At 44.4% G+C, this 23,631-nt stretch overlaps 1 protein-coding gene across 3 annotated transcripts in view; it reads left to right on the forward strand.

Annotated features, from left to right (window-relative positions):
- Positions 1 to 23,631, forward strand: part of HOMER2 (homer scaffold protein 2) — a 225,916-nt gene that overhangs the window by 108,024 nt on the left and 94,261 nt on the right. For all 3 annotated transcript variants that reach the window (XM_068275365.1, XM_068275366.1, XM_068275367.1), the window contains one exon: positions 15,114 to 15,206. In XM_068275365.1, coding sequence (XP_068131466.1) covers positions 15,114 to 15,206 — 93 coding nt within the window. The remainder of the gene's footprint in view (positions 1 to 15,113; positions 15,207 to 23,631) is intronic.

A 23,631-nucleotide genomic window follows, 5' to 3' on the forward strand; every position in this document is an offset into this window, starting at 1 on the left:
TTGCGACGCGATTCGCCGGCATTCCGACGCTTGTAAAAACGCATGCGGATGCGTTTCTGCATGCGTTTTTACCCGCGATTTCACATGGCAGGGTGCCATGCGAAATTAACCATGACACTGCCAGGGCAAAATAACATTGGAAAAGGTGCGAAATCGCACGCGAATCGCGGGTAAAAACGCATGTAAAAAACGCATGCGTTTTTACTATTAAATACATTAGTGGCGATTCGCACGGATTCCCGACGCAGGCGAAATCGTTGCCTCTTTTGTGCGTTTTTTCTCCGCAACAAAAAACGCACAACGCCACTGCAGGAGTGGAAACAGCCCCATCCACTCACATTACATGTGCGAATCCGCATGCGTTGGACGCATGCGGATTCGCGATAGTGGGAACGAGCCCTCAATAAACACAATATAAACACATCTGGCACTGGTGTGTAGCATTTGTGTAAAAAAAAAAAAAAACATTGCGGGCAGTCTAAGGGTTAATACCCTTTATCCTATAGTGTGTCTCCGGATCCTTAACCTCCTTGCCGGTTTTCCCGACCTGAGCTTGGGGTAGAAAAAATAAGCTATTAGCGGTGATCCCGAGCTCAGGTCGGGGTAGGCATTGCAGAGCTTTACTTGTAGTTGTGGAGTCCGCTCAGCCTCTCTCCCCGGCAGTGTGGGGTCTCTCCCTGGCCGCCGGGATCCCCCATGTCCCCGCTATTCTTCCGGGGACCCGGCAGCCAGATGGAGCAGCGGAGCCGCGGTGGTGGCAGCGTGACGTCATCGGGGGGCGGGGTTAATATTGAAAACGAACTTCTCTATAGTAGAGAAATATAGAGAAGTTCGTTTATATGTATATTAGCGCCATCTTGTGGGCAAAGAGAAAACTGCAGCACAGGAGCCCAGGAAGGTACATTTTTTTTTTATTTTGCTGCAGATCTCCCTGCCAGAATGATTTTTTTCAGGTTTTAGGGGCTGAAAGAGTGAAAAAAAATTGCACCGCTTTTAGACCCTAAAATCTGGAAAGAATCAGACCGCCAAGGAGGTTAAAGAAATGGGCTTTGTGCCAAATATTGTAATTTTATAATTATTGATACTGCATTTTTTCAGATCTGAAATTCTAGATTAAAACCCAGATTGCTTAATCAAATTTGCACAAGTGGTATGCATCACCAAACCAGCAAATAGATTCCCAATAATCCTTGAGGTTGAACAGGGTCTATGATCCAAGATCAATAATACATTAAAATAATTCAAATACAGTACATGGATTATCTGGTAATTTTAATAAAAGCCTTTAGAAATAAAAATGAGAACGGTGGGGGTGAAACCTTGACCCCCAAACTTTATAGAATAGCTACTTTTAGAATCTCATTCTTCATGTGCACATCTGTCTTCTCTCAGGAGACTCATACCTATTGGACATAAGCAGACCTGTCATGAGGTGAGGAGTGAAATCTGGATTATTACGTCATCAGTGTGAAATGTAGAAATACAGTGTGGCTTCTATTACTCTGCCTATGTTGTGTCACATGGTCGCTTTTGATTGACCTACCTCTTAGCTGGTTTCCAGAAAATGCTTGAGGCCCCATTCACACTTAAAAGCGCAAAACACCGGCGACTACCGCCAGAGTTTTGCGGGAGTGATTTTTCCGCGATTTCACACGGAAAAATCACTGGACACTGCAGCGATTTTACTGCGATCGCATTTAGCGCTTCTATAGCACTGAAACGCGATCACCTGAAAATGGTGCAGGCTATGCATTTGCGGACTTGCATTATTCGCCAGCGATTAACGCAAATCACCTAAGTGAGAACTGGCCCATAGGTTTCTATTGCACTAGCGCTTTAAAAAGCGATAGCGTTTGAGTGTTTTGCCGAAATCGCCGGCAAAACGCTCTAGTGTGAATGGACCTCTGCTTCAGTTCCAATGACATTTTTCTCATGGGTTAGGTACTCTGACCTCAGTTTTTTGTCTCTATAGATTTGCTTATCAGCCTGATTTCTTTTAGACTATAAAATGGTCAATTTTGGTTTAGTTGTATTTTAATTTATCATCCTGTATTTTATCTATGTATGGTTACTGCTCCTGTCAGGTGCATAGGATGAGGCATCCTCTTTGCCACAGGAGTAGCTTTCCCTTTGTGGATAGAGGGAGGGTTCAAGAGAGAATATGGTTAGGTTTAGCAATGGCAACATATCAGTAAAAATTACCAATATTCTACGATCCAATCACCTATTGCCCTGTAGTAGAATATTGGTCATTTTACGGATAATTTGCTAGCGGCCGTTTCCAGTGTCCAAATTATTGTGACACCCTTTTGACATGTATGCAGATGTGGGTACTGTGCTTTGAGTCATCTACAAGTAGTGCATATGCACAAGGAGATTTTTTTACAACCTTTAAAAAGGAGAAGTAATCAGCATTTGTGTTCATGTGCTTTTATGTGCATTTTTATTTACAGTAATATTTTGTATTGTATTGCACTGTGGTAGAACATGCAAAGACAGGTGTGGCACAATAAAAGGCTGGGCACCAACAGCTGTAGATATATGCTAAATATCCAGACGTGCTATTTTTGTCCATGTTATACGGTGTTGTGAAATTCCTTATTAAGTATGTTATACCGCCATAAAAGTGAGATTCATTTACTCGTACAACTTTTGGTTGCTTCATAGTTTGTAGAACTTATAATTATTTTGCCCTGTCTTGTTAATCACTGGAACAATGATTTAAGCAAAAAAAAACCAATAAAGACAACTTATGAAACACAAGCTGAGTAGAAAAAAAACACTTAAAATAGTCTGGGAGAATTATGACGATTTTAGTGTGGAAATAACACTGCAAGTAATTCCCATAGCAACCTCCTACTTGACAGAACATCTCACACACATGTCCTCCTACATTCATTAGAAGCTGCTTGTCTTCTTTTTCCAGACACTGTGACATGTGTTTTTCTGTTTCCTGTTTTACATTCTGTTATTTTTCTCTTCATTGTAAAAATAAATTGGTTAATTTAGAGCAGTGGTGCTCAACCTTTTTTGGCCCGAGGGCCGAACTTCAAATCAAGAAAAATCTCGAGGACCGGAACACATGCATACAAAATTTCGATGTAAAACTTTTAACGTATTTCTAGTAACAGTTAACATGGTGTTGGAAATGGAAAGAAAACGACAATATAAGAATTGTTGTACTCACCATTTGATGCACATTTTCTTTATGAGAAGTTTGCGGCTGTTTTTCAGAAACCAATTTCTGGATATTTGGCTCCAAATTTGTAACATTTATTCTTAATACAGAATGAAGATGATCATCTGTGATGCGAGAACGTGAGCAATGGTATCAGAGTCCAGTACGGTACCTGGGTGTATGCACAGGGCAGATTAATGCAGCAATGGTATCAGAGTCCAGTACGGTACCTGGGTGTATGCAGTAATGAGCATGTGGCCTGTAGTGTGCTGGCTGAGGAGGCAGTCAGCTCTGCTGAGGAGGAACAGAGGCCTAATTACCCACACGTGGCCTGCCTGTAGTGTGCTGGCTGAGGAGGCTGTCAGCTCTGTGTGGGGCTGAGGAGGCTGTCAGCTCTGTGTGGGGCTGAGGAGGCTGTCAGCTCTGTGTGGGGCTGAGGAGGCTGTCAGCTCTGTGTGGGGCTGAGGGGGCTGCCCGCTCTGTGTGGGGCTGAGGAGGCTGTCAGCTCTGTGTGGGGCTGAGGAGGCTGTCAGCTCTGTGTGGGGCTGAGGAGGCTGTCAGCTCTGTGTGGGGCTGAGGAGGCTGTCAGCTCTGTGTGGGGCTGAGGAGGCTGTCAGCTCTGTGTGGGGCTGAGGAGGCTGTCAGCTCTGTGTGGGGCTGAGGAGGCTGTCAGCTCTGCGTGGGGCTGAGGGGGCTGTCAGCTCTGTGTGGGGCTGAGGGGGCTGTCAGCTCTGTGTGGGGCTGAGGGGGCTGTCAGCTCTGTGTGGGGCTGAGGGGGCTGTCAGCTCTGTGTGGGGCTGAGGGGGCTGTCAGCTCTGTGTGGGGCTGAGGGGGCTGTCAGCTCTGTGTGGGGCTGAGGGGGCTGTCAGCTCTGTGTGGGGCTGAGGGGGCTGTCAGCTCTGTGTGGGGCTGAGGGGGCTGTCAGCTCTGTGTGGGGCTGAGGGGGCTGTCAGCTCTGTGTGGGGCTGAGAAGGCTGCCCGCTCTGTGTGGGGCTGAGGAGGCTGTCAGCTCTGTGTGGGGCTGAGGAGGCTGTCAGCTCTGTGTGGGGCTGAGGAGGCTGTCAGCTCTGTGTGGGGCTGAGGGGGCTGTCAGCTCTGTGTGGGGCTGAGGAGGCTGTCAGCTCTGTGTGGGGCTGAGGGGGCTGTCAGCTCTGTGTGTGGCTGAGGAGGCTGTCAGCTCTGTGTGGGGCTGAGGGGGCTGTCAGCTCTGTGTGGGGCTGAGAAGGCTGCCCGCTCTGTGTGGGGCTGAGGGGGCTGCCCGCTCTGTGTGGGGCTGAGGGGGCTGTCAGCTCTGTGTGGGGCTGAGGAGGCTGTCAGCTCTGTGTGGGGCTGAGGAGGCTGTCAGCTCTGTGTGGGGCTGAGGAGGCTGTCAGCTCTGTGTGGGGCTGAGGAGGCTGTCAGCTCTGTGTGGGGCTGAGGAGGCTGTCAGCTCTGTGTGGGGCTGAGGAGGCTGTCAGCTCTGCGTGGGGCTGAGGGGGCTGTCAGCTCTGTGTGGGGCTGAGGGGGCTGTCAGCTCTGTGTGGGGCTGAGGGGGCTGTCAGCTCTGTGTGGGGCTGAGGGGGCTGTCAGCTCTGTGTGGGGCTGAGGGGGCTGTCAGCTCTGTGTGGGGCTGAGGGGGCTGTCAGCTCTGTGTGGGGCTGAGGGGGCTGTCAGCTCTGTGTGGGGCTGAGGGGGCTGTCAGCTCTGTGTGGGGCTGAGGGGGCTGTCAGCTCTGTGTGGGGCTGAGAAGGCTGCCCGCTCTGTGTGGGGCTGAGGAGGCTGTCAGCTCTGTGTGGGGCTGAGGAGGCTGTCAGCTCTGTGTGGGGCTGAGGAGGCTGTCAGCTCTGTGTGGGGCTGAGGGGGCTGTCAGCTCTGTGTGGGGCTGAGGAGGCTGTCAGCTCTGTGTGGGGCTGAGGGGGCTGTCAGCTCTGTGTGTGGCTGAGGAGGCTGTCAGCTCTGTGTGGGGCTGAGGGGGCTGTCAGCTCTGTGTGGGGCTGAGAAGGCTGCCCGCTCTGTGTGGGGCTGAGGGGGCTGCCCGCTCTGTGTGGGGCTGAGGGGGCTGTCAGCTCTGTGTGGGGCTGAGGGGGCTGTCAGCTCTGTGTGCTGGCTGAGGAGGCTGTCAGCTCTGTGTGGGGCTGAGGAGGCTGTCAGCTCTGTGTGGGGCTGAGGAGGCTGTCAGCTCTGTGTGGGGCTGAGGAGGCTGTCAGCTCTGTGTGGGGCTGAGGAGGCTGTCAGCTCTGTGTGGGGCTGAGGAGGCTGTCAGCTCTGTGTGGGGCTGAGGAGGCTGTCAGCTCTGTGTGGGGCTGAGGAGGCTGTCACAGCGTGTGCCCCGGTGTCTGCCCGCGGTGTCCTGTGGAGGAGGAGAGGATCGGGTGGTATTGCGTAGTTATAGTATCGGCACTCGGCAGGTATTGCGTAGTCCCGCGCATACACCAGCGTGTGCTCCGTATTCAGCCCCGGGTAGCGCTGGGATAGTAAGAAAGCCTCGCTCATTGGTTACTGCAGGAACCTTCCTCCAACAGGAATTAGGCTGATTCCTATTGGAGGAAGGTTCCTGCAGTAACCAATGAGCGAGCTTTCTAACTATCCCAGCGCTAGCCGGGGCTGAATACGAGCACACGCTGGTGTATGCGCGGGGCTCTAGCTCTGTCCTGTTTTTTTCCCCCCATGAAAATGGAGTTCTACTTTAAAGTTTTTTTATTTTTCAAAGGAACTTTACATGCTTTTATACTATGGGGTGGATCAGAGATGGATTAAGATGTAAAGGGGCCCTAGGCAAGTTAGTAGATTTTGTGCCCCCTTGTGGTCTTTTTGGTAAGTTGAAGTGGAGAGAGGTCAAAGGGGGTGGCAGATAGGCCCTCTGACACCCACTACACCCCAAGCACCTGCCTAGGTTGCCTGGTGGATGATCCTGCTCTGGGATGGATCCTACAAATGGGCTCTATTCACAAACATTCTCATAAAGGACTTATTTATCATCTGTTTGATAAAAATAACCTTTCAGCACATTTACAAGCAAAATAATCACTCAAAGTAAGTTGTTCCTGATTAACTTCATTTCAATAACTTTTCTTACCTTAGTTATATTATATTTTTGCTCTTTGGGAGCTTAAAAATGTAACATAGATGAGGTGAAAACAGGTGAAAAAGCTTTGTGAATAATGCCCATTGTGATGGGTTGGTGATTTCGCAGACTTTAGGATGAATGTATAGTGCACACGTGTTACTGCTTACTGACAGATCTCTTAATAATACCTTCAAATGGTACAATATCGTACCTATCAACTAGCTGGATCAATCAGTAGTTTGCATTAGTGGCTTATCTAATCTTACAGCAGTCCACAAACCGGTACTTCAGGACAGCTTCCGACATCTGCTGGGGTGTGCAGTAGCTCATAGGTGTCTGTATGCTTGAGAGAATCCTCTGTTATGGGAATGTAAGTTATGTTTAATAACATATCTGACCTTTGTTGTGGTCTCTTTAGGATACAAGTTCACTACCTTCCAATTTTTAAACCGGTTTAATCATTTTATTGGATCCTGGCGGGTCCATTAACTAGGTATTAGTGATCCATGTATGGAGGTAAGATGGGCTTCCCCATGACCCTTTAAAATGTTGGTGCATCTTTTCAGACTCCAGTGGGGACAGACTCAAGAGCCTCCACTTGGCTAGCAGTTGTTTATTTTCAAGTGACTCTCATCTGTGAGCACCATTCCTTATTAATTTATCCCACATAGTTGCCCACAAATGACCACCTCCTGCCCCAATTTGTATCTGTCCTCATTCAATTTTAATGGAGACTGCAGCATAAGGTAGAAAATACTCTGTGGGGTTGTGTTCAATACTAACATATTAGCTTTGTTTGGGTTGACCATATCAAGGCAAAGACTGTTTCTTAGCAATACATATAAGAATACAAAATTAATTACAGCCCCCACTTGCTGCTGATTCCAGGAGTTCACTGAAGATAGTAAATCCAATATATTGGAGAATATGCAAAATGCTTTTAACACACCAACAAATGTTTTTATTCATGGGATTTCTTAGCATCCTGTGCATCTGCCAATGTGCTAATGAAGAGGATTCTTCACTACTATGGGCAAATATCACCAGTTGGTCAGAGAGAACAGGTCTGGTTGTGGGAGGTCAGCATTACGTTTACAGTTAGTACTAGTGGAAATGGGTTATCATTTAAAGTCAGAAATCAGTCAAGTATCTGTGCTTCTTAGTTAGCAATAGTAGGCCCCTGGTTCAAATCAGGACTAGGACACTTGTCTGCATGGAGTTTGTATGTTCTTATGTTATATGTTTTTGTGCAGTTCCTGATGACACTCTGGATTCCACCTACATCCTAAAACCATAAAGATAAGTTGATTGGTTCAACCCAATATTGACCTTAAGTCTACAATATGAAAATTTGACAGGGACTGTACTGAGTGCGACACTGAAGGACATGACTACATATACTCTGTACTGTGGAAGATGCCAGTGCTATATAAATACACAATAATAATGTCATTTTCCAGATTAAGGCTTTTAGGGGAATGGTGGTGAAAGAATGTAGAATGGGACTCTACTGAGGCCTGGAACCCACTACAAATCGCCAATTGCTAGCGTGATCGCTAGCGGTTTTAAGTAGCTTTTGTAAGCATGAGCATTTTCCAGCGATTTTGGTAGCTATTTTAAAAAGCATAAGCTTTTTGTCAGCGATTGTGATAGCGATTAGCGATTTTAATTCTGATTGATCCTTTATTTATTTATTTATTGTATTTATAAAGCGCCAACATATTACGCAGCGCTGGACATTAGTTTAGGTTACAGACAATATTTAGGGGTGACATACAGCAATACGACAATACAGGAATACAAGAAAAACCAGATCACACACCATAGTATGAGTACCAGGTAATGCTTAGTCACTGGATGGAGCATGGAGATCAGGCAAGTTGGTTCACTCAGATGCCTAGCATGGGTTCACAGTAATGGAGGTGCAAGATCAGGTAGGACACAAAGGGAGGAGGACCCTGCCCAAAGGCTTACAATCTAGAGGGAGAGGTAATTCTCTTTTAATAATTAGAGGTATATATTAGAGGTGTGTGTGTGTATGTATATATGTATATATATATGTATATATATATATCCCTAAACGCTGAAAAAAAGCACTCTAGAGGGTTCCAGGCCTTAGTGTGAGGCAGAGGTGCCAGTGAAGCTGAATATGTTCTAATCACTGCCTGGTACTAGGAAATGACATCAGTAGAGGAATGGCATTTTACTGGTGAGACCGGTATTGGCAGGATATTGCTGGGTAGTAGATGTGTAGCAAGCACTTTATATAGTGTTTTAGAATTCTGCTTTTGTACAGAATGAAAATTAAATTGTCAGTTTTGGTCACAGTCTATTTACTGTGCTTATCTTCTGTCTCCGCGCTTCTCTCTTGCAGGCAGCGCTTAGTCCCGACTGTTTTGAAGCCACTAAAAAAAATCCATAAGTGTATGACCCACATTTCACATATTGTTCTTCATTATTGTAGCAGCTGGATGGCATTATTCCTAAACAGTCTCCACTGAGCTGAGGATGAATACATAAGTGTCTTTCTGTTCCCAGGTAGAAGGGAGCTTGCTGTATGAAGATATGGACGAGACAAAGCTTTGAGGACTATTACTGATGGTGATAAGTAGCCCCAGGATCCCACTTCACTTCCATCCTTTCCCCAAGTTTTATTTATCTCCAGAATCGCTACATGCTCCAGTGTACTGCGCTGTGACTAAATAATCCCTATACAGGAACAACACTTTGCATCAGTTGCAGAAACATTACACAATCACACATTAGCTGAATGAGGATTGTTATAAATAATGCAAAAAGGGAATGTATTGAATAGCAGCTAAATGATAGCATTTTCTGTTAGAGAATTCCAGCTGTAATTGCTTCAGGGCTAGGAGATGCAAGGGTTAACTGGACTGCATTTCCTTATCTTTTTTTTTTTTTTTTTACCATGGCAACCACTGCATCATAGAAAACTAATAGTGGTTTAAGACAACTAAACCTACTGCTCCGAATCCCTAAAAATAACTTAATTGTTTGTTTTAAGCACGTCTATACTGGGGGCTGTGCTTGCATCATATACAGTTAAGGGTCTATAAGGCAGATTTAGACCTTCAGTTTTATGGTCACAAGGATTAGAATTAAACATCACCAAGTCATTGGATTATTTGATATCAAATATGTCCTTGTGTTCACATCTTCCTGGTTAATACAGGTGCACAACATACCTACAGAACCAGTGAGTTTGGGTGATTTCCTAATGGCATATGTCACAGATCGGAAATGCTGCAATTGGCTCTGTTGCCTTGCCGCATGAGTTGTTTTCTTTCATTTTTAAATCTCGGCCAGGGTACTATAAGCATGGAGTTTGTATGTTATCTCCATGCTTGCAGGGGTTTCCTTCCACATCTCCAAAAATATTAGATTTTTGAATAGCTCCCCCCTCAATCTGTCCCCAGACTGTGGAAGGGACATGTTACTATGACCATGATAGATATATTAGATGTCAGTTCTCCTGAAGGACAGTTAATGAAATGAATCATTCAGTATACATTGTATAGAGCTGTGGAATTTGCCATTTGCTTTATAAATATGTACCAGTAATGATATTGAAATGTGGTCCTGTCCCCTAGCTCTGAACACAGGAATTTATATGGTAGGCAACTGTCTTCTCCCACTCTGCATAACTACTATAACTATACGCATATATGCCCACAAAAATTCACACATTCATTGAACTGATAATGTGTGCTTCTGACTTTTTTTTTTTTTTTTTAAGCTCATCAGGTGGGAAAGAGTGAGAAACCTGGCAGGCATTCCTTTATCAAATAAGGTGCCACAATGGGTGTACTCAACACCATGCTGTCCTTCAGTACTGTGCCATTGACCAGTTAATGTGGACTGGATGTTGGATAAAGCTAAATCAAAACAAAGCTATTCATTAAATTGTCCCCAGTTAGGTTAAATGGATGCACGATTAGTTTTAGTCCCCTCACACCTGTGCGATGTGTCTCTCCGCGGTACACTTCCCTAACACTTCCCAGCCGCAAGGGGCATGCAAGTCTATGGAGACTTGCACAGTTCATGATGTGATGCGGTTTGCCAGAGGTATCCAAACCACTGCAATGCTGATGCAAATGCTGCAGTGTGTTATTACCACGTGATCCGGGCCTACTGCACAGATTAGGCAGCAATGCAAATGAATGGGCGATGCAGCAACTGTGCATGACGGGAGTGTGGTGTGACGTGTCACGCATGCACAGACTAATGGGAATCCCAGTGACGTACTTCCTACCCAGCAGGGAGTACAATACTATCCAAGGGCGGGCCTCTGTATATGACTTTTACCGCACTGTGGTGCAGGGTCATATAAAGGCCCATTTCTGTGGTGTGATGCACATCGGACCACAATTTATAGGTGTGCAACCAGCCTTACTCCTGTGGTTTAGGGATAGTACCTCCTCTTGGTAATATGTGCCGTGCATGTACTATGAATGCATAGTTTAGGTATAACCGATGACCTCTGTCTCCCAACATGCTTCTGTGAGGCAGACCTTCAGCTTTGTTGCTTAGATGAAATCGCCAGCTTTAGTATATCTGCTAAAGGACACCTAAGGTCTCGGGGTTATAAATTTGTTCATTTCTGCTGTAATCACATTGTTGGAACTATTTATGTTAAAGAGAATCTGTACTGTGAAAATCTTACATAAATAAACGTACCAGCCTGTTTGTTGTCTTCTCCTAGCCCCCTCTGTCACAATTTTCGCCGCTCCACCTGCTTTCCTGGTGATAAAATCACTGTTTTATTCACTGTTTTTGTAAACAATGAAGATGGCCGCGAAACAGGAAATACATCATCAGAGCAGGTGCCTGTTTGCCGAGGCTTCTCTCAAATGTGACTTGATTGCTGGAATGTTACTCCCAAGTTGCCTTAGCTGCTTGTCTGAGCACTGCACTGATCCCTCTGCACTCACAGCTGTTTGAAATGTCTCCGCTCCACCAGCCTTGCAGAGATGCCGGCTGTGAGCAGAGACATTGCCTGTGACTCATACACACACGCAGAGCCTGCAGAGGGCGTGCATAACTTCTCCCTATCACAGCAGAGACAGTGCATTCCTCTTTGGCTTGACAAGGCTTAACAAAAAAAAGATTACATATATTACAGAGACAGTGCAACTAGAAAAGGCTGCAGTAATCCAGACCACGTTAGAACAGGTATAGGAACTTATAGGATAGAAGAAATAAGGCTGACAATTTTGTTACAGAGTCTCTTTAAACTCAAATATAACTTTATAATATAAACTCCAATAAAAAAGAAAGCTTTGTCCATATCGCTGTTGAACTCTTGGTACAGATGACCGTAATCTAGTAAGTGTGTGGCAAGTCACAGGGTAAAGTATAATTTATAGATGTCAACAGACACCTCCTTACTGAGAAAGTATAGTCCATAAGTATTTTTTGGATTGGTAGCTTGGCATGTTGGCATTTAGAAACACCCTTATGATCTGACATTTCAAAACAGGAGTCCAGATGTACTTCTCAGCATAGATGCTATATGAGGCGTACTAAAATAGTAAACCAACTCTTTAAATCCCTTCTTCAAAACCATGGTGTACCACTTATCTAAAATAATATTGTGTGTGTGTTCTGTTACTTGCTGCATTCATAAAATATGAACATTGGCAATTTGTTCTGTGATTTCTGGCAACAGCTGAAATGCTGCTTTCCACATTTCCTATTATAGATCGGAAATGCCAAAAAGAAACAAAACAAAATGTTGTACTGCTAACCTTCAAGGCCTTTCTCTTGCCTGCAGTTAAAATGTCATGATTGTCAAGTTTTATTCTCTGCTGATCTTCCTTCTTTTAAGCAGCAGTGATTGGAATCAATCAATACATGTCAGATTGAGCGGTTTCTGTTCAGTAGCTAGTAGCCAAACCACCCACAGACAATTTCTATTTGTCAGCCGCACCTGTGCTATTTTCCATTAATTTCCTGAAAGCGCTCCAAAATATAATTCTCACTGGCAAAGTAGTTCTAATTACAGGATCTGTGCTACTGTAATTAAGTGGCAGAGACCTTGGTTATTATCTTCATGCACCATCCAGTGTTGCTCAATCTGTGAACCAGGCACTACACGTTCCAGCATTCTATGCCAAGCAATCTCATAGGCATTCTAAAGGTACTCACTACTGGTGCAATTTTGATTTTACAATTTTACCATCTTATCATTTCTATGCAATGTGTCAGGCTACCTACAATATCCATTTAAAGCATAACCAAACTCTTGCACAGCACACAATGAAAAGTCTTTATTCCACATATAGTTGCTAAAGAAATCCACTGCTTGGTGTTCCTGTGCTTGTTTAGCCAGATCAAAGTCTCTAATTAGTTCTTATCAACAGCTGTGAACAGACTGCATGAGCTCTGCCTAGGCAGCTATCCCCATACAGTACACACTGAGGCTTAACCCTTTCAGTGCTCCAGTGAAATCAACTTGTAAACTTCCGTTTTTAGGATTTCAATACATTGTTATAAATACATTTTTTGTCCGTAAAGGTGGTTATGCTGTGGGTAATCTTTTACAGCAGAGAAGAAATTTAAAGTTCCACTGTAAAGTAGCGATGGATGGATGGATAGACAGTGCAATAGAGATTGTATCCTAAGTGGATACCGTGCAATCAAGATTGTATCTTAAGTGGATACCTTATGACTTATCCTAATGTGTTTGTATACTTCAGCTACAGGCAGTGTAACAAGATGCCCATCCAGTATTCACACACTTGCAAACACTCATCTCCTGTTACAAGCATAGGAAAGAAAAGAGACCAATGGCCTGATTTACTAAGGTCTGTCCACAGATCTCCAGCCTTCTCCAATGAGGATATTATAAGTGATACAGGAACCTTGACCACAACTGTTAATTTACAACTGTGTAAAATCATGGCTTCATGGAGCTCCGGTAGCCAGAATCAGAAGTCTTTTAAAGATTATTTTAACTTGTTTTCATGGTCTTTTGTAATACAAGACAACAGAATACCCAAGCAGCATTGGGTGACCCAAAACTACTATGAAAGTATAGGGGATCAAAAGAGACCAAAAAACCCTCCTACTAAAAAGCAATGCTTGGTGTGATTTGTCTTCTTAAAACATTTGCGATAGTTCAGCTTTAAGTCAACAACTGTGGGCAGCACGGTGGCGTAGTGGTTAGCTCTCTCGCCTTGCAGCGCTGGGTCCCTGGTTCGAATCCCAGCCAGGGCACTATCTGCAAAGAGTTTGTATGTTCTCTACGTGTCTGCGTGGGTTTCCTCTGGGCACTCCGGTTTCCTCCCACATTCCAAAAACATACAGATAAGTTAATTGGCTACCTCTAAAAAATTGGCCCTAGACTACAGTACTTACACTACATAATATAGACATATGGCAATGGTAGGGATTAGATTGTGAGCTCCTTTGAGGGACAGTTAGTGGCAAGATATATATATATATATATATATATATATATATATATATATATATATATATATATATATATATTTACACTGTACAGCACTGCTTGTTCAGTTTTGTCCTCACTGTTTGCCCTCATCACAGTGTTGTTCACTTAGCTTAGCAGTTAGCACATTTTATTATTTTTTCTCACAACCTTAGTGCAACCGATAACTTCAAGTGCACTGCCCTATTTCACTCCAGGACCTGGGTCCAATTTGCACCAGGGGAGATAACTATCCTCTGGTGGCAAGCATGCTATTCAGAGGGATTCATTGTATGGCATCAGGGAGACAGCTGTGGATTGTTTTGTTTGTTGTCCTGCACTTTGGTTGTTGTAGGTCCTTATGTAAATGGTTTTAGTATTTGTATCACCAATGTTTAATAAAGACTTGACTTATTTATCATATTAGCCTGGCAGCCTCTCTATCAGGGATTCTGTGTTTTCATTTACATTCCTGTAACTATAGGATTCCTTTAAAGAGAACTGTTGGATACATTTTATAAATGTCACTAGGTTATATCTGACAATGATAAGCCATCTGACCCCATGTCCCCATGAAGTCTTTATTGACATCTGTGGTCGTGACACTAGTTCTCCACTGGACAGAATTAAGAAATCTATTCAAAAGAAATTCAGGTCATAGTAGAGCCTTGCATGTCATCAAGGCAGGAAATGGGGATTATTTTTCCCCAGAACAGAGTTTTGGGCCAGTCCATCTCCTTATGGGGAATTCTCAGGGTTTTCTTTGTTTTCAACAGCATTTGCTGAACAGTAGTTTAACTGCCAAAATAGTAAGATACCAGCCGGCCTCACTACTCACCTCGCACACTATTTTGTCAGACTTTGCAACTGCTGTTCAGGAAATGCTGTTGAAAACAAAGAAAACCCTGAGAATCCCCCATGAGGAGTGGACTGCCCTAAAACCTGTCAATTCTGTCAGATTTTAACTGCCTAATTTTTTCGGGATAGTGGTCCTTTTAAGATGTTACTAAACATTTTGTCCACTTTATCAGTAACCATTAACAAAGTTATAGCTATAGCTGCTGCTATTGATCATAGACACAAAGGATACTCACTGTGTCCTTATCCTGTTATGCTTTATCATTGTGTGATGTGTATCTATCTGTGTAGGGGGGAGAGCCTCATCACTCAGTTATTCCAGTGTGCAGAATTCCCATGTAAATATTGCTGTGTGACCCCAGGATGTTTTGTTACACTGACTAGCAGAATCACAAATATGACCTTTCTGATGTAGTGAAAGGAAAATCCCCCATTAGCATTTGAACTGTTGTCTACTGTTTCTGCATTTGCAACACTCCTCCTTTTCAGGAATGTAGTATGTGTATTCTTCTCTGCCTGGAGGAATGTATAAAACATTTATCGGTAATGATAAACCATTAACTCTGTTCCATTGACAGTTTGCAGACAAATTCCAGGAAGTGAAAGAAGCTGCAAAACTAGCAAGAGACCGATCACAAGAAAAAATGGAGACTTCCAGCAATCATTCTCAGGTTGGTTCTGCCACAATGGATATTTGCTTTACGTAATCTTTTATTAAGAAAAGTGTTTCCAGCCAAGATCTGAAATCTGCACATAGTCAGATGAAGAACTTTTACTACAAAGAATTATTTTTCTGTACCATCTAAAAAAAACTTTGTAAAAATTAAATTACTGTATACAGGATAGGCAGCACGGTGGCATAATGGGCAGCACGGTGGAATAGTGGTTAGTGCTCTTGCCTTGCAAACGTGCGAATCCCAGGCAGGTCAACATCTGCAAGGAGTTTGTATGTTCTCCTTGCGTCTGTGTGGGTTTCCTCCGGGTATTCCAGTTTCCTCCCACATCCCAAAAACATACAGTTAAGTTAATTGGCTTTGCCCTAAAAGTGGTCCTATACTACAATATATTCACTACATGATACATACATAGACATATGACTGTGGTAGGGATTAGATTGTGAGCCCCTCTGAGGGACAATTAAATGACAAGACAATATACTCTGTACAGATGTCGGCGCTATATAAATACTAAATAATAATAATTGGCAGGTGAATGCAGAGTGCACTTTGCATAGCTAACTCTCCTCGCTCCAGCCTGAATCCTCTCCCCACCAGCTTCTGAACTGGCTACTAAAGCTCCAGAATCTGATTGATTTATGAAGCGCCAACATTGACACTTTCTTTTCCACAGGAAACTGGTCAGGCAGTTCTGTATCTTGGCCACAAGTGCCTTTCGGCAATTACATGCACCCAAAGGCAACATTTGGTAACACTACATGTATCTTATTTGATACGTGGTGGCATTACCCAGTGGCCATAAACCATCTCAAGGCATGTCTGAGGATGGCAACTGCCATGTTCAGATGCAACTTCATGGGGGGGGGCAGTCTATCCACCACACATGCTGAGGGCCAATAAGCGCCTGGCCAGTGAAGATTAGCAGCTGACAGGCGGTGATTTCACCACCTTAGCTGTTAGAGGAAAAGAGGTCTCACTGTTATGTAGTGAGCCTGTACCTCTAAGAGAAGAAGCTATGCATTCATCCACACACTCTAATGCAGGGCTTTTCAACCTGTGGTACGCGTACCACCAGTGGTTCTTTGCTGTTGGCCAGGTGGTAAACTACAGGTTTGCCTGAAGCTTAATTGCCCGCCTGCTCTTGTCCTGGTCCTGTCCTGCCTCCACAAAGCTGGGCTCCCCCTCGCTTCCTCCTTACTGTGCTGCCCTGAATACTTCAAACTTCAGATCAGCCAGAATAGCAGTGCACATTGATGGCACATATCCTTCAAATACATGAAGTGACATCACTGCTCACTTCTTGTATTTGAAGTATACACGCCGTCACTGTGCACCATTTCCCTGGCTGTCTGCCGGGTTACCTCTGATCTGAGGTCAAAACTACTCCACAGGGCAGTACAGTGAGGAGCGAGTGAGAGGAAGCCAACATTTGTGGTAAGTCACTGCCCAGCTCACTGGTGGTGAGGGGAGGCTACCTATATTGATAGGGGGAGGGGGGGGGACTGGAAAGGCTACCTATATTGCCAATCTAGCTACAGATTTCCAATAACGGCAATCTGTAGGCTAGCAATCTAAATATAAGCTTTACCAATGCCTCCGGCTTTTCTCCTGCCATGTGCCCCCTTTTCTTAAAGTGTACCTGTAAGAAAAAAGTGCCCCTGGGGGGCACTTTCCTCGAGCGTGAAGCCTCTGGATCCTAAAGAGGCTTCCACCTTCCTCCTCAGTAGAGGGGATCCAGTGATGGGACCTCCAAAGATCTCCTTGTCAGGGCTTGTAGGCGTATGCGCAGTAGCAGCTCTCTACTCAGTCTCCAACAGAAGCAGCTGAGCCGGAGCGGGTGCGCTCTACTGCGGAGGCACACTGGTGGTAGTTGGAAATTTTTGGGTGATAGAAGTGGTACAGTTGGTGAAAAGGTTGAAAAGCCCTGCTCTAATGCATGCTCTGCATACGGGCGCCTAAAATCACCATAATTGAGCAGACCGCCCTCTTACATACCCAAACATAGACAGATCTAGCCCCCCTAAATTTTCAGGCAGAGTTCCCCCTGAAATTCCCAAACATAAATGGGCAGACACCCCCCCCCCCCTTTCCCCCTGGAAAATAAAATACCTGCAAACAATTAGGCAGAGGCTCCTCCCCCAATTATCTAACATAAGTAGACACAGTTGATCCCCACGTCCAGTTTCCAAACTTAATCAAGCAGTGCTCCCCTCAAACTAGTTCCACCACAACATTTTCACTGTTCCTCCAAATCCCTGTATGGTGGACACCTGTAATAAAAACTATAAAAACAAATACTGTAGAACAGCGTTAGCAGAACAGGAAATCTCCTGCACCAGCCATAGAGCCATGCTAAAATGAACTCCTGGGTGATGCAGCTCTATTACATATCCAACTGCATTACCCAAGACAGAAAATATACACAGCCTCAATGTGCGGAAGGCGCTCTGCTGCACTGCTCTGCTCCATAGCCTAGAAAGAAACATATAGTCTTGCGGAAGGATCAGGGCAATGCTGCTGAGATTCCTGTGTGTGTATATGTATGTGTGTGTGTGTGTGTGTGTATATATATATATATATATATATATATATATATATATATATATATATATATATATATATATATATATATATATATATATATATATATATATATATATATATATATATATATATATATATATATATATATATATATACACACATTTTTTTTTATTTTTTATTTTTTTGTGGAAAATTGGCAAATGCAGCTGCTGACAGATGGATTAGGCGATTACCTGTTGTCTGTACATTCTATAATGACTGTAATCAGGAAAGAAGTGAAAAAAGAATTAGCACAGATCAGTAGGGTTGGATTTTCTGTTCCTCTCTCTGGGGAATGCTCATCAAGCTGTTCTTAACAAATGCAAATCCAGTTGCTGCTTGTATCTATTGATTTATGATAGTTTTAGACCTGGCTACACTGGGGTTCTTAATTGCTAGAAATCAATAGATTTAATTTCTTATAGGCATTTGCTTCATTTGCAAAACACTGATTTAAATGAGTCAGTTGTCAACATGGACTACTCTCACTCACGTTTGCACAGGCTAATTCTATCTTTATAACTAGGATTGCTGTTCATGTTTTGGAAATGCTAAATTAGCCCCAAATATTTCAGATTCTCTTCTGCAAAACTATAGCTGAACATTTGAACTGTGTGAGTGAACTGAATTGTGTGCAAAAATACACGAAAAGCCGAGCAGAGTGCATTATATGCTGTGATCTGTAGTCCCGCTCCTCCAGCATCTATTTTGGAAGTGGCCATAGTTATTCTTTTGCAGTATTTTGCAATGTTTCTGACCCTAGAGGTGGGACTTCAGAGGGAAGCCAACCACTGGTTTGCAGAATCTTTGACTGATTGGCCAGGCTACCTCAGCCCATAAGTGACTGTGCTGTGACCAATTATGTCCATTTGAGAGGTTTGTTTACGTCTGAAGGCCCACCTCTAGGGTTCAAAATGCATTAAGAGTTGGCTAATCAGGGGCTTTATTGTTCCTCTGAAAGCCCACCACTAGGGTTAAGGTTATAAAAGCCCCAAATGGTGCCACTATAGCCACCACCAAAATGACAGAAGGTACTGTAGAAGCACACATATAGAGCTGTAGAATTCTTCCAAACTGCTACCAGCTAACCAGAGCTCCCATTGACTTTGTTCTAATTGACTTTAATAGTGTTTTAGAATTGACCTTGGTTTTTTGGGAAGGCATTTTTTTTTTTTTTTTTTTTGGCCATTGAATTTAACACAGACCTGTTTAAGGAACACGGTTTATGATCCTTGCACATGAAATATGCTGTAACAGAAATGTAAACATATTAGACAGATTTTCAGTGGTTGCAAAGCTATGTACAAGTCTAAAGGTGGCCACACACAATACAATTTTCTAAATATCTGTTCAATTCAACAATGGCAATCAATTTTTCTGACTGATTGTAACAATTCAAAAAATTTGACCAATGTACCTCTGTTACCATACTCTGCCCCCCCCCCCCCCAGGCCCCTGTGCTCTGCTGTCCCCCATAAAAAAACCTGCCATGCTAGCGACATGTAGCTTGTCACTAGCCGGCTGTTTACATCCAGGCTGTCATTTACCGCCGCTCCCCCGCCTCCTCTATAGCGCCGCTCCCCGCCTGCATCCCTTCCCTCCCCGCCTCCGTAAGCTTATTGACGAGAAGGGACACAGGCGGGGAGCTCTTAATTTTTCTGGGCAACCTATCAAAATTATCGAATTGGTGAAAATTGACTCTTTTAATTTAATGGTCACCTACAATGGTCACTAATGATATGATTTTACTAATAGTCAGTGTACAGACAGGCTGGGCGTCCTGCCGAGAAGTTTATTTTGTTGGATGGAGATGGGAGGGGGAAGGATAAGTAGACCGAGTCCTGCTGTGGGTCACAGCTAGAACTATAGTAACAATCTGCTAAGCATTATCCAGTGTGACACATCATTGAAGAGGAAGCCGCCAGTGATGAAGCAGGACGCTTTGGCACGCACACTGCGCCTGACCTGGGCGCTGCCATAAACATAATGTTATGTCTATGGCCGAGCAAAGGTAATTCGGGGATCCAACGATTGCCTGACCCCCTGAAAGTTACTTGGACTCGGAGGGAGAATCGTGATTAACCCAGTATTTGTGCGAACGATGGCTCACACTGCGCAAAAAGAGCAGGCGGCAAAATGCCATGTGTGCACCAGTGATGGTTGTCAATTGTACTCGACCCAAGGTGCTGAATGTTTAATAAGTACCTATCCAAACCAGACATTTATGTCATTGTGCAACTCGTTTTATAAATAATCTGTTGCATGTCAGCTTTGCTAAAAATACACTATAGCGTTTTTTTTTTTTTTTTTTTATAACCTTGAAATGACAGCTTTTGGCTGAGAAATACCATGGCTTTCCTGTGCATTAAACAAACAAGATCTTCAGAAAGCCTCTGACATACTCTGCAGAGTACCGGAAGAATAAACAAAGCTGTGTCAGTCACAAGCTGTTGAAGTCACTTCAAGCATTTCCATAGATTTTCAATAAAACCTCCGGTCCGTGGCTAATCACTGTTGTTATTGCTCAACCTCTGGGCATATTGCTTGTGTGTGTGCGTTTGTAAACAGTATGCGTGTGTACATAGGCTGAGCACTCTGCTAACAGGAAGGATGACCTCTCCTGCTTCCATTCCAAATAGCTGATCACCAGCCAAAACTTTGGACATGTTATTTTCACTATTTGGTCCCCAGTAACCTCATAGAAATTGAGGGTATCTCTCTAACAAGCAAACGGCAATAAAAATCTGGAATGGGCACTAAAAACAATATAGCCAGGAGAGCGGTTTATTCCTGCTGCCCGTAAAAGCTTAGTAAAAGACTCTAATTAGACACCTAGCAAGAACTGAAATAAACAAGGTAGTTTATACCCACTATGCAATTTTCGTGACAATTTTTCCAACGACCAGCGATACTTTGAACGACAAGCGATTGTTTCTGCAGTCTTGTGACGTTGGTACCGGGGCGCGATCACGCAACTTAGCCATTTAGCGTGGCGATAACGACCATTATGGCGGATCTTTAAGATCCCCAACAACTCTGTGCAAAGTACTATGATTGCTTGATTTCCTGTTTGCGCCCATTGTGTGATGTCACGCATACCTGCCAGCCAGAAGATGGATAGTTGAATGCTCATCATTAGGGGGATGTCGCTGGATCCATCTTGCATTTGAAATCGTACTTCTGGCTCATGTTTCCATATTGTGTGAATCCTGTATGGATTTGCAGTTTGCAAATTGTGTGCATGGAACATAGAAATGTTTGCATCATTTTTTGTATGATCTTACTTGCAGAATTTGCAATGTCTGCCACTCATTTGTGCCAGTTCCCCTGCATTTACTGACTCAACCTGCAGCTGATTGTGGGAAACACGTGGAAATGTGTTACCATCTGTGAATACCTCTCTATGCTTGTCTTTTATTTCCTGACTGTCCTTCAGATTTAAAGGACAACTGTAGTGAGAGGTCTATGGAGGCTGCCATATTTTTTCCTTTTAAAGAGAGTCTGAAGCGAGAATAAATCTCGCTTCAGACCTCAGAGTTAGCAGGGGCATGTGTGCCCCTGCTAAACCGCCGCTATCCTGCGGCTTAACAGGGGTCCCTGATCCCCCAAATCCCCTCCGTAATGCGGGGGAGCGCTTCCTGGTTGGGGCAGGGCTAACCGCCGCAGCCCTGCTCCACGCGCGTCTGTCAGCGCGTATCTCCGCCTCTCCCCCGCCCCTCTCAGTCTTCCTTCACTGACAGGGGCGGGGGAGAGGCGGCGATGCGCCGCTGACAGACGCGACTGGAGGCAGGGCTGCAGCCATTAGCCCTGCCTCCAGGAGCGACCAAGTGTCGCAGTGGGGGGGTTTGGGGGTCAAGGGACCCCCGTTTAGCAGCGCTATTGCGGCGGTTTAGCAGGGGCACACGTGCCCTGCTAACTATGAGCTCTGCAGCAAGATTTATTCTCGCTTCAGAGTCTCTTTAAGCAATACCAGTGGCCTGGCAGTCCTGCTAGTCTATTATGCTGCTGTAGTGTCTGAATAACTCCAGAAACAAGCATGCAGCTAGTCTTGTCAGGTCTGATGATAATGTCAGAAACACCAAATCTGCTGCATGCTTGTTCAGGGAATATGGCTACAAATATAAGTGGCAGAGGATCGGCAAGACAGCCAGGCAACTGGTATTTCTTAAAAGGCAATACATATCGTAGCCTCCATATACCTCTCACTTCAGTTGTCCTTTAAAGAGGCACTGTGTCTGTAGAATGCAGTAAATTCCTCAGGATACCCACTTTACGTTCATTATCCTGGTTTCAGCATCAGACACACTTCATATCCTACCTAACAAAACCCCTGTGTCTCTGCGTCCCATGTCCGTGTGTGTCTACGTCTGCGCTACTGCGCATGTGCCGCAGGGACAGCCATTGCTCGGGCGGAAGCAGGGCAGCCATGCGCGCTGACAGGTGGTAGTGTTGAGACCTAGAGCCCGTTATTAAACGGGCTTAACTCCTAATCCTATACAATAAAATGCAAGTGTCCCTGCGTCATCAACTGAATGGTTGTGCGCGCATTGCAAGGGGTAGCGGCTGTGACCTAGCGCCCGTTTTTTAACGGGCGGGCCTTTTTACTAGTCCTATATAAAACCCCTGTGTCCCTGCATCCTCCTGTGTCCCTGTGTCTGTGCATTTAGCCTAGGGCGCATGCTCTGCATGTGGGCAGACAGCAGGATGACAGGCGCAGGGGTGGGGGGGTGTGTAGGCATGTCGGGGAGTGTGCGTGTTGCATGCCCATTGGGGTTTGTGGGGGGAGAGAGCGAGAAGAGGGTAAGGGTGGTAGCGGCAGAGCCCTAGCGCCTGTTTTTGTTGCTAGTCCTATATAATAAACTCCCTGTCCTTTGTCCGAGCGTTGTGTGGCACATGGTTGGACTTCAGACAGCGGAGGGGGAGGGGGGGGGACATGGATGTGTATATTGAATGTAGTCCTGCACCCTAGTGATGTTTAGTATAGGCCATAGGCTGATGAGATATGCAGAATTCTCCCCCTCCCTAGGGCATTTTGGAAGGCCAGGTACACCAGACCGGGTAAACATTTCAGAATGTGTGTAAGGGTAAGGAAAGGATGAGGGCCCTGTCCTACCAGTGATGTTTTGCCTAGGAAGATTAGATGGGCACAATTCTCCCCTTCCCAAGAGCATTCTAGAATACCAGGTATATTTTTGTACTGGCTTTGGAATTCTCAGAAACCTACACTCTGCACAGCTGCACCTGACAGCACTAAAGATGAGCCACGTGTGATAAATTTCAGAATGCGTGAAAGGATGAGGACATTTTACAATGGGCAAACAATGACTCAATAATGTATAGATGCATATTGAAAAAAAGCAATTTTGTTAATTGTTATTTTCACTACAGTTCCTCTTTAAACAGCAGGTATACATTAGAACAGTTTACCGCTACTGATAAGTGCAAGAAGTAGGCATGTGACAGTGGGTGAGGCTGCAAGAGCTGAAATCCAAATCAAGTTACCAAGCAAATGGCGTTATCTTACTGGTACTGAGCTTGTTTTAAGACGTTTCTATAGCAACCAAGAGTGAATGCAGGAGGCCCACCTACTCAGTGTGAATAAAAACTGGTTACAGAATAGCATCTTCCTTTATCACTATGGAACATCCTAGTTTCTAAAATATTTATGACTACATGCCTTTGTTATTATTCTCAATGCCACCTCTTTTCCTAAACAAAGGTATTTGAAGGCATCACAGCAGTCTCAGGTTTTTTTTTCCATGTTTTAGTCCTTATGAATGAAACACTTCTTTCAATGCATTCAGATGCTGTCTCTTCTGTACTACTGAACAAGGAA

Source organism: Hyperolius riggenbachi, chromosome 3, assembly GCF_040937935.1.
Source record: "Hyperolius riggenbachi isolate aHypRig1 chromosome 3, aHypRig1.pri, whole genome shotgun sequence".
NCBI classification, from domain to species: Eukaryota; Metazoa; Chordata; class Amphibia; order Anura; family Hyperoliidae; genus Hyperolius; species Hyperolius riggenbachi.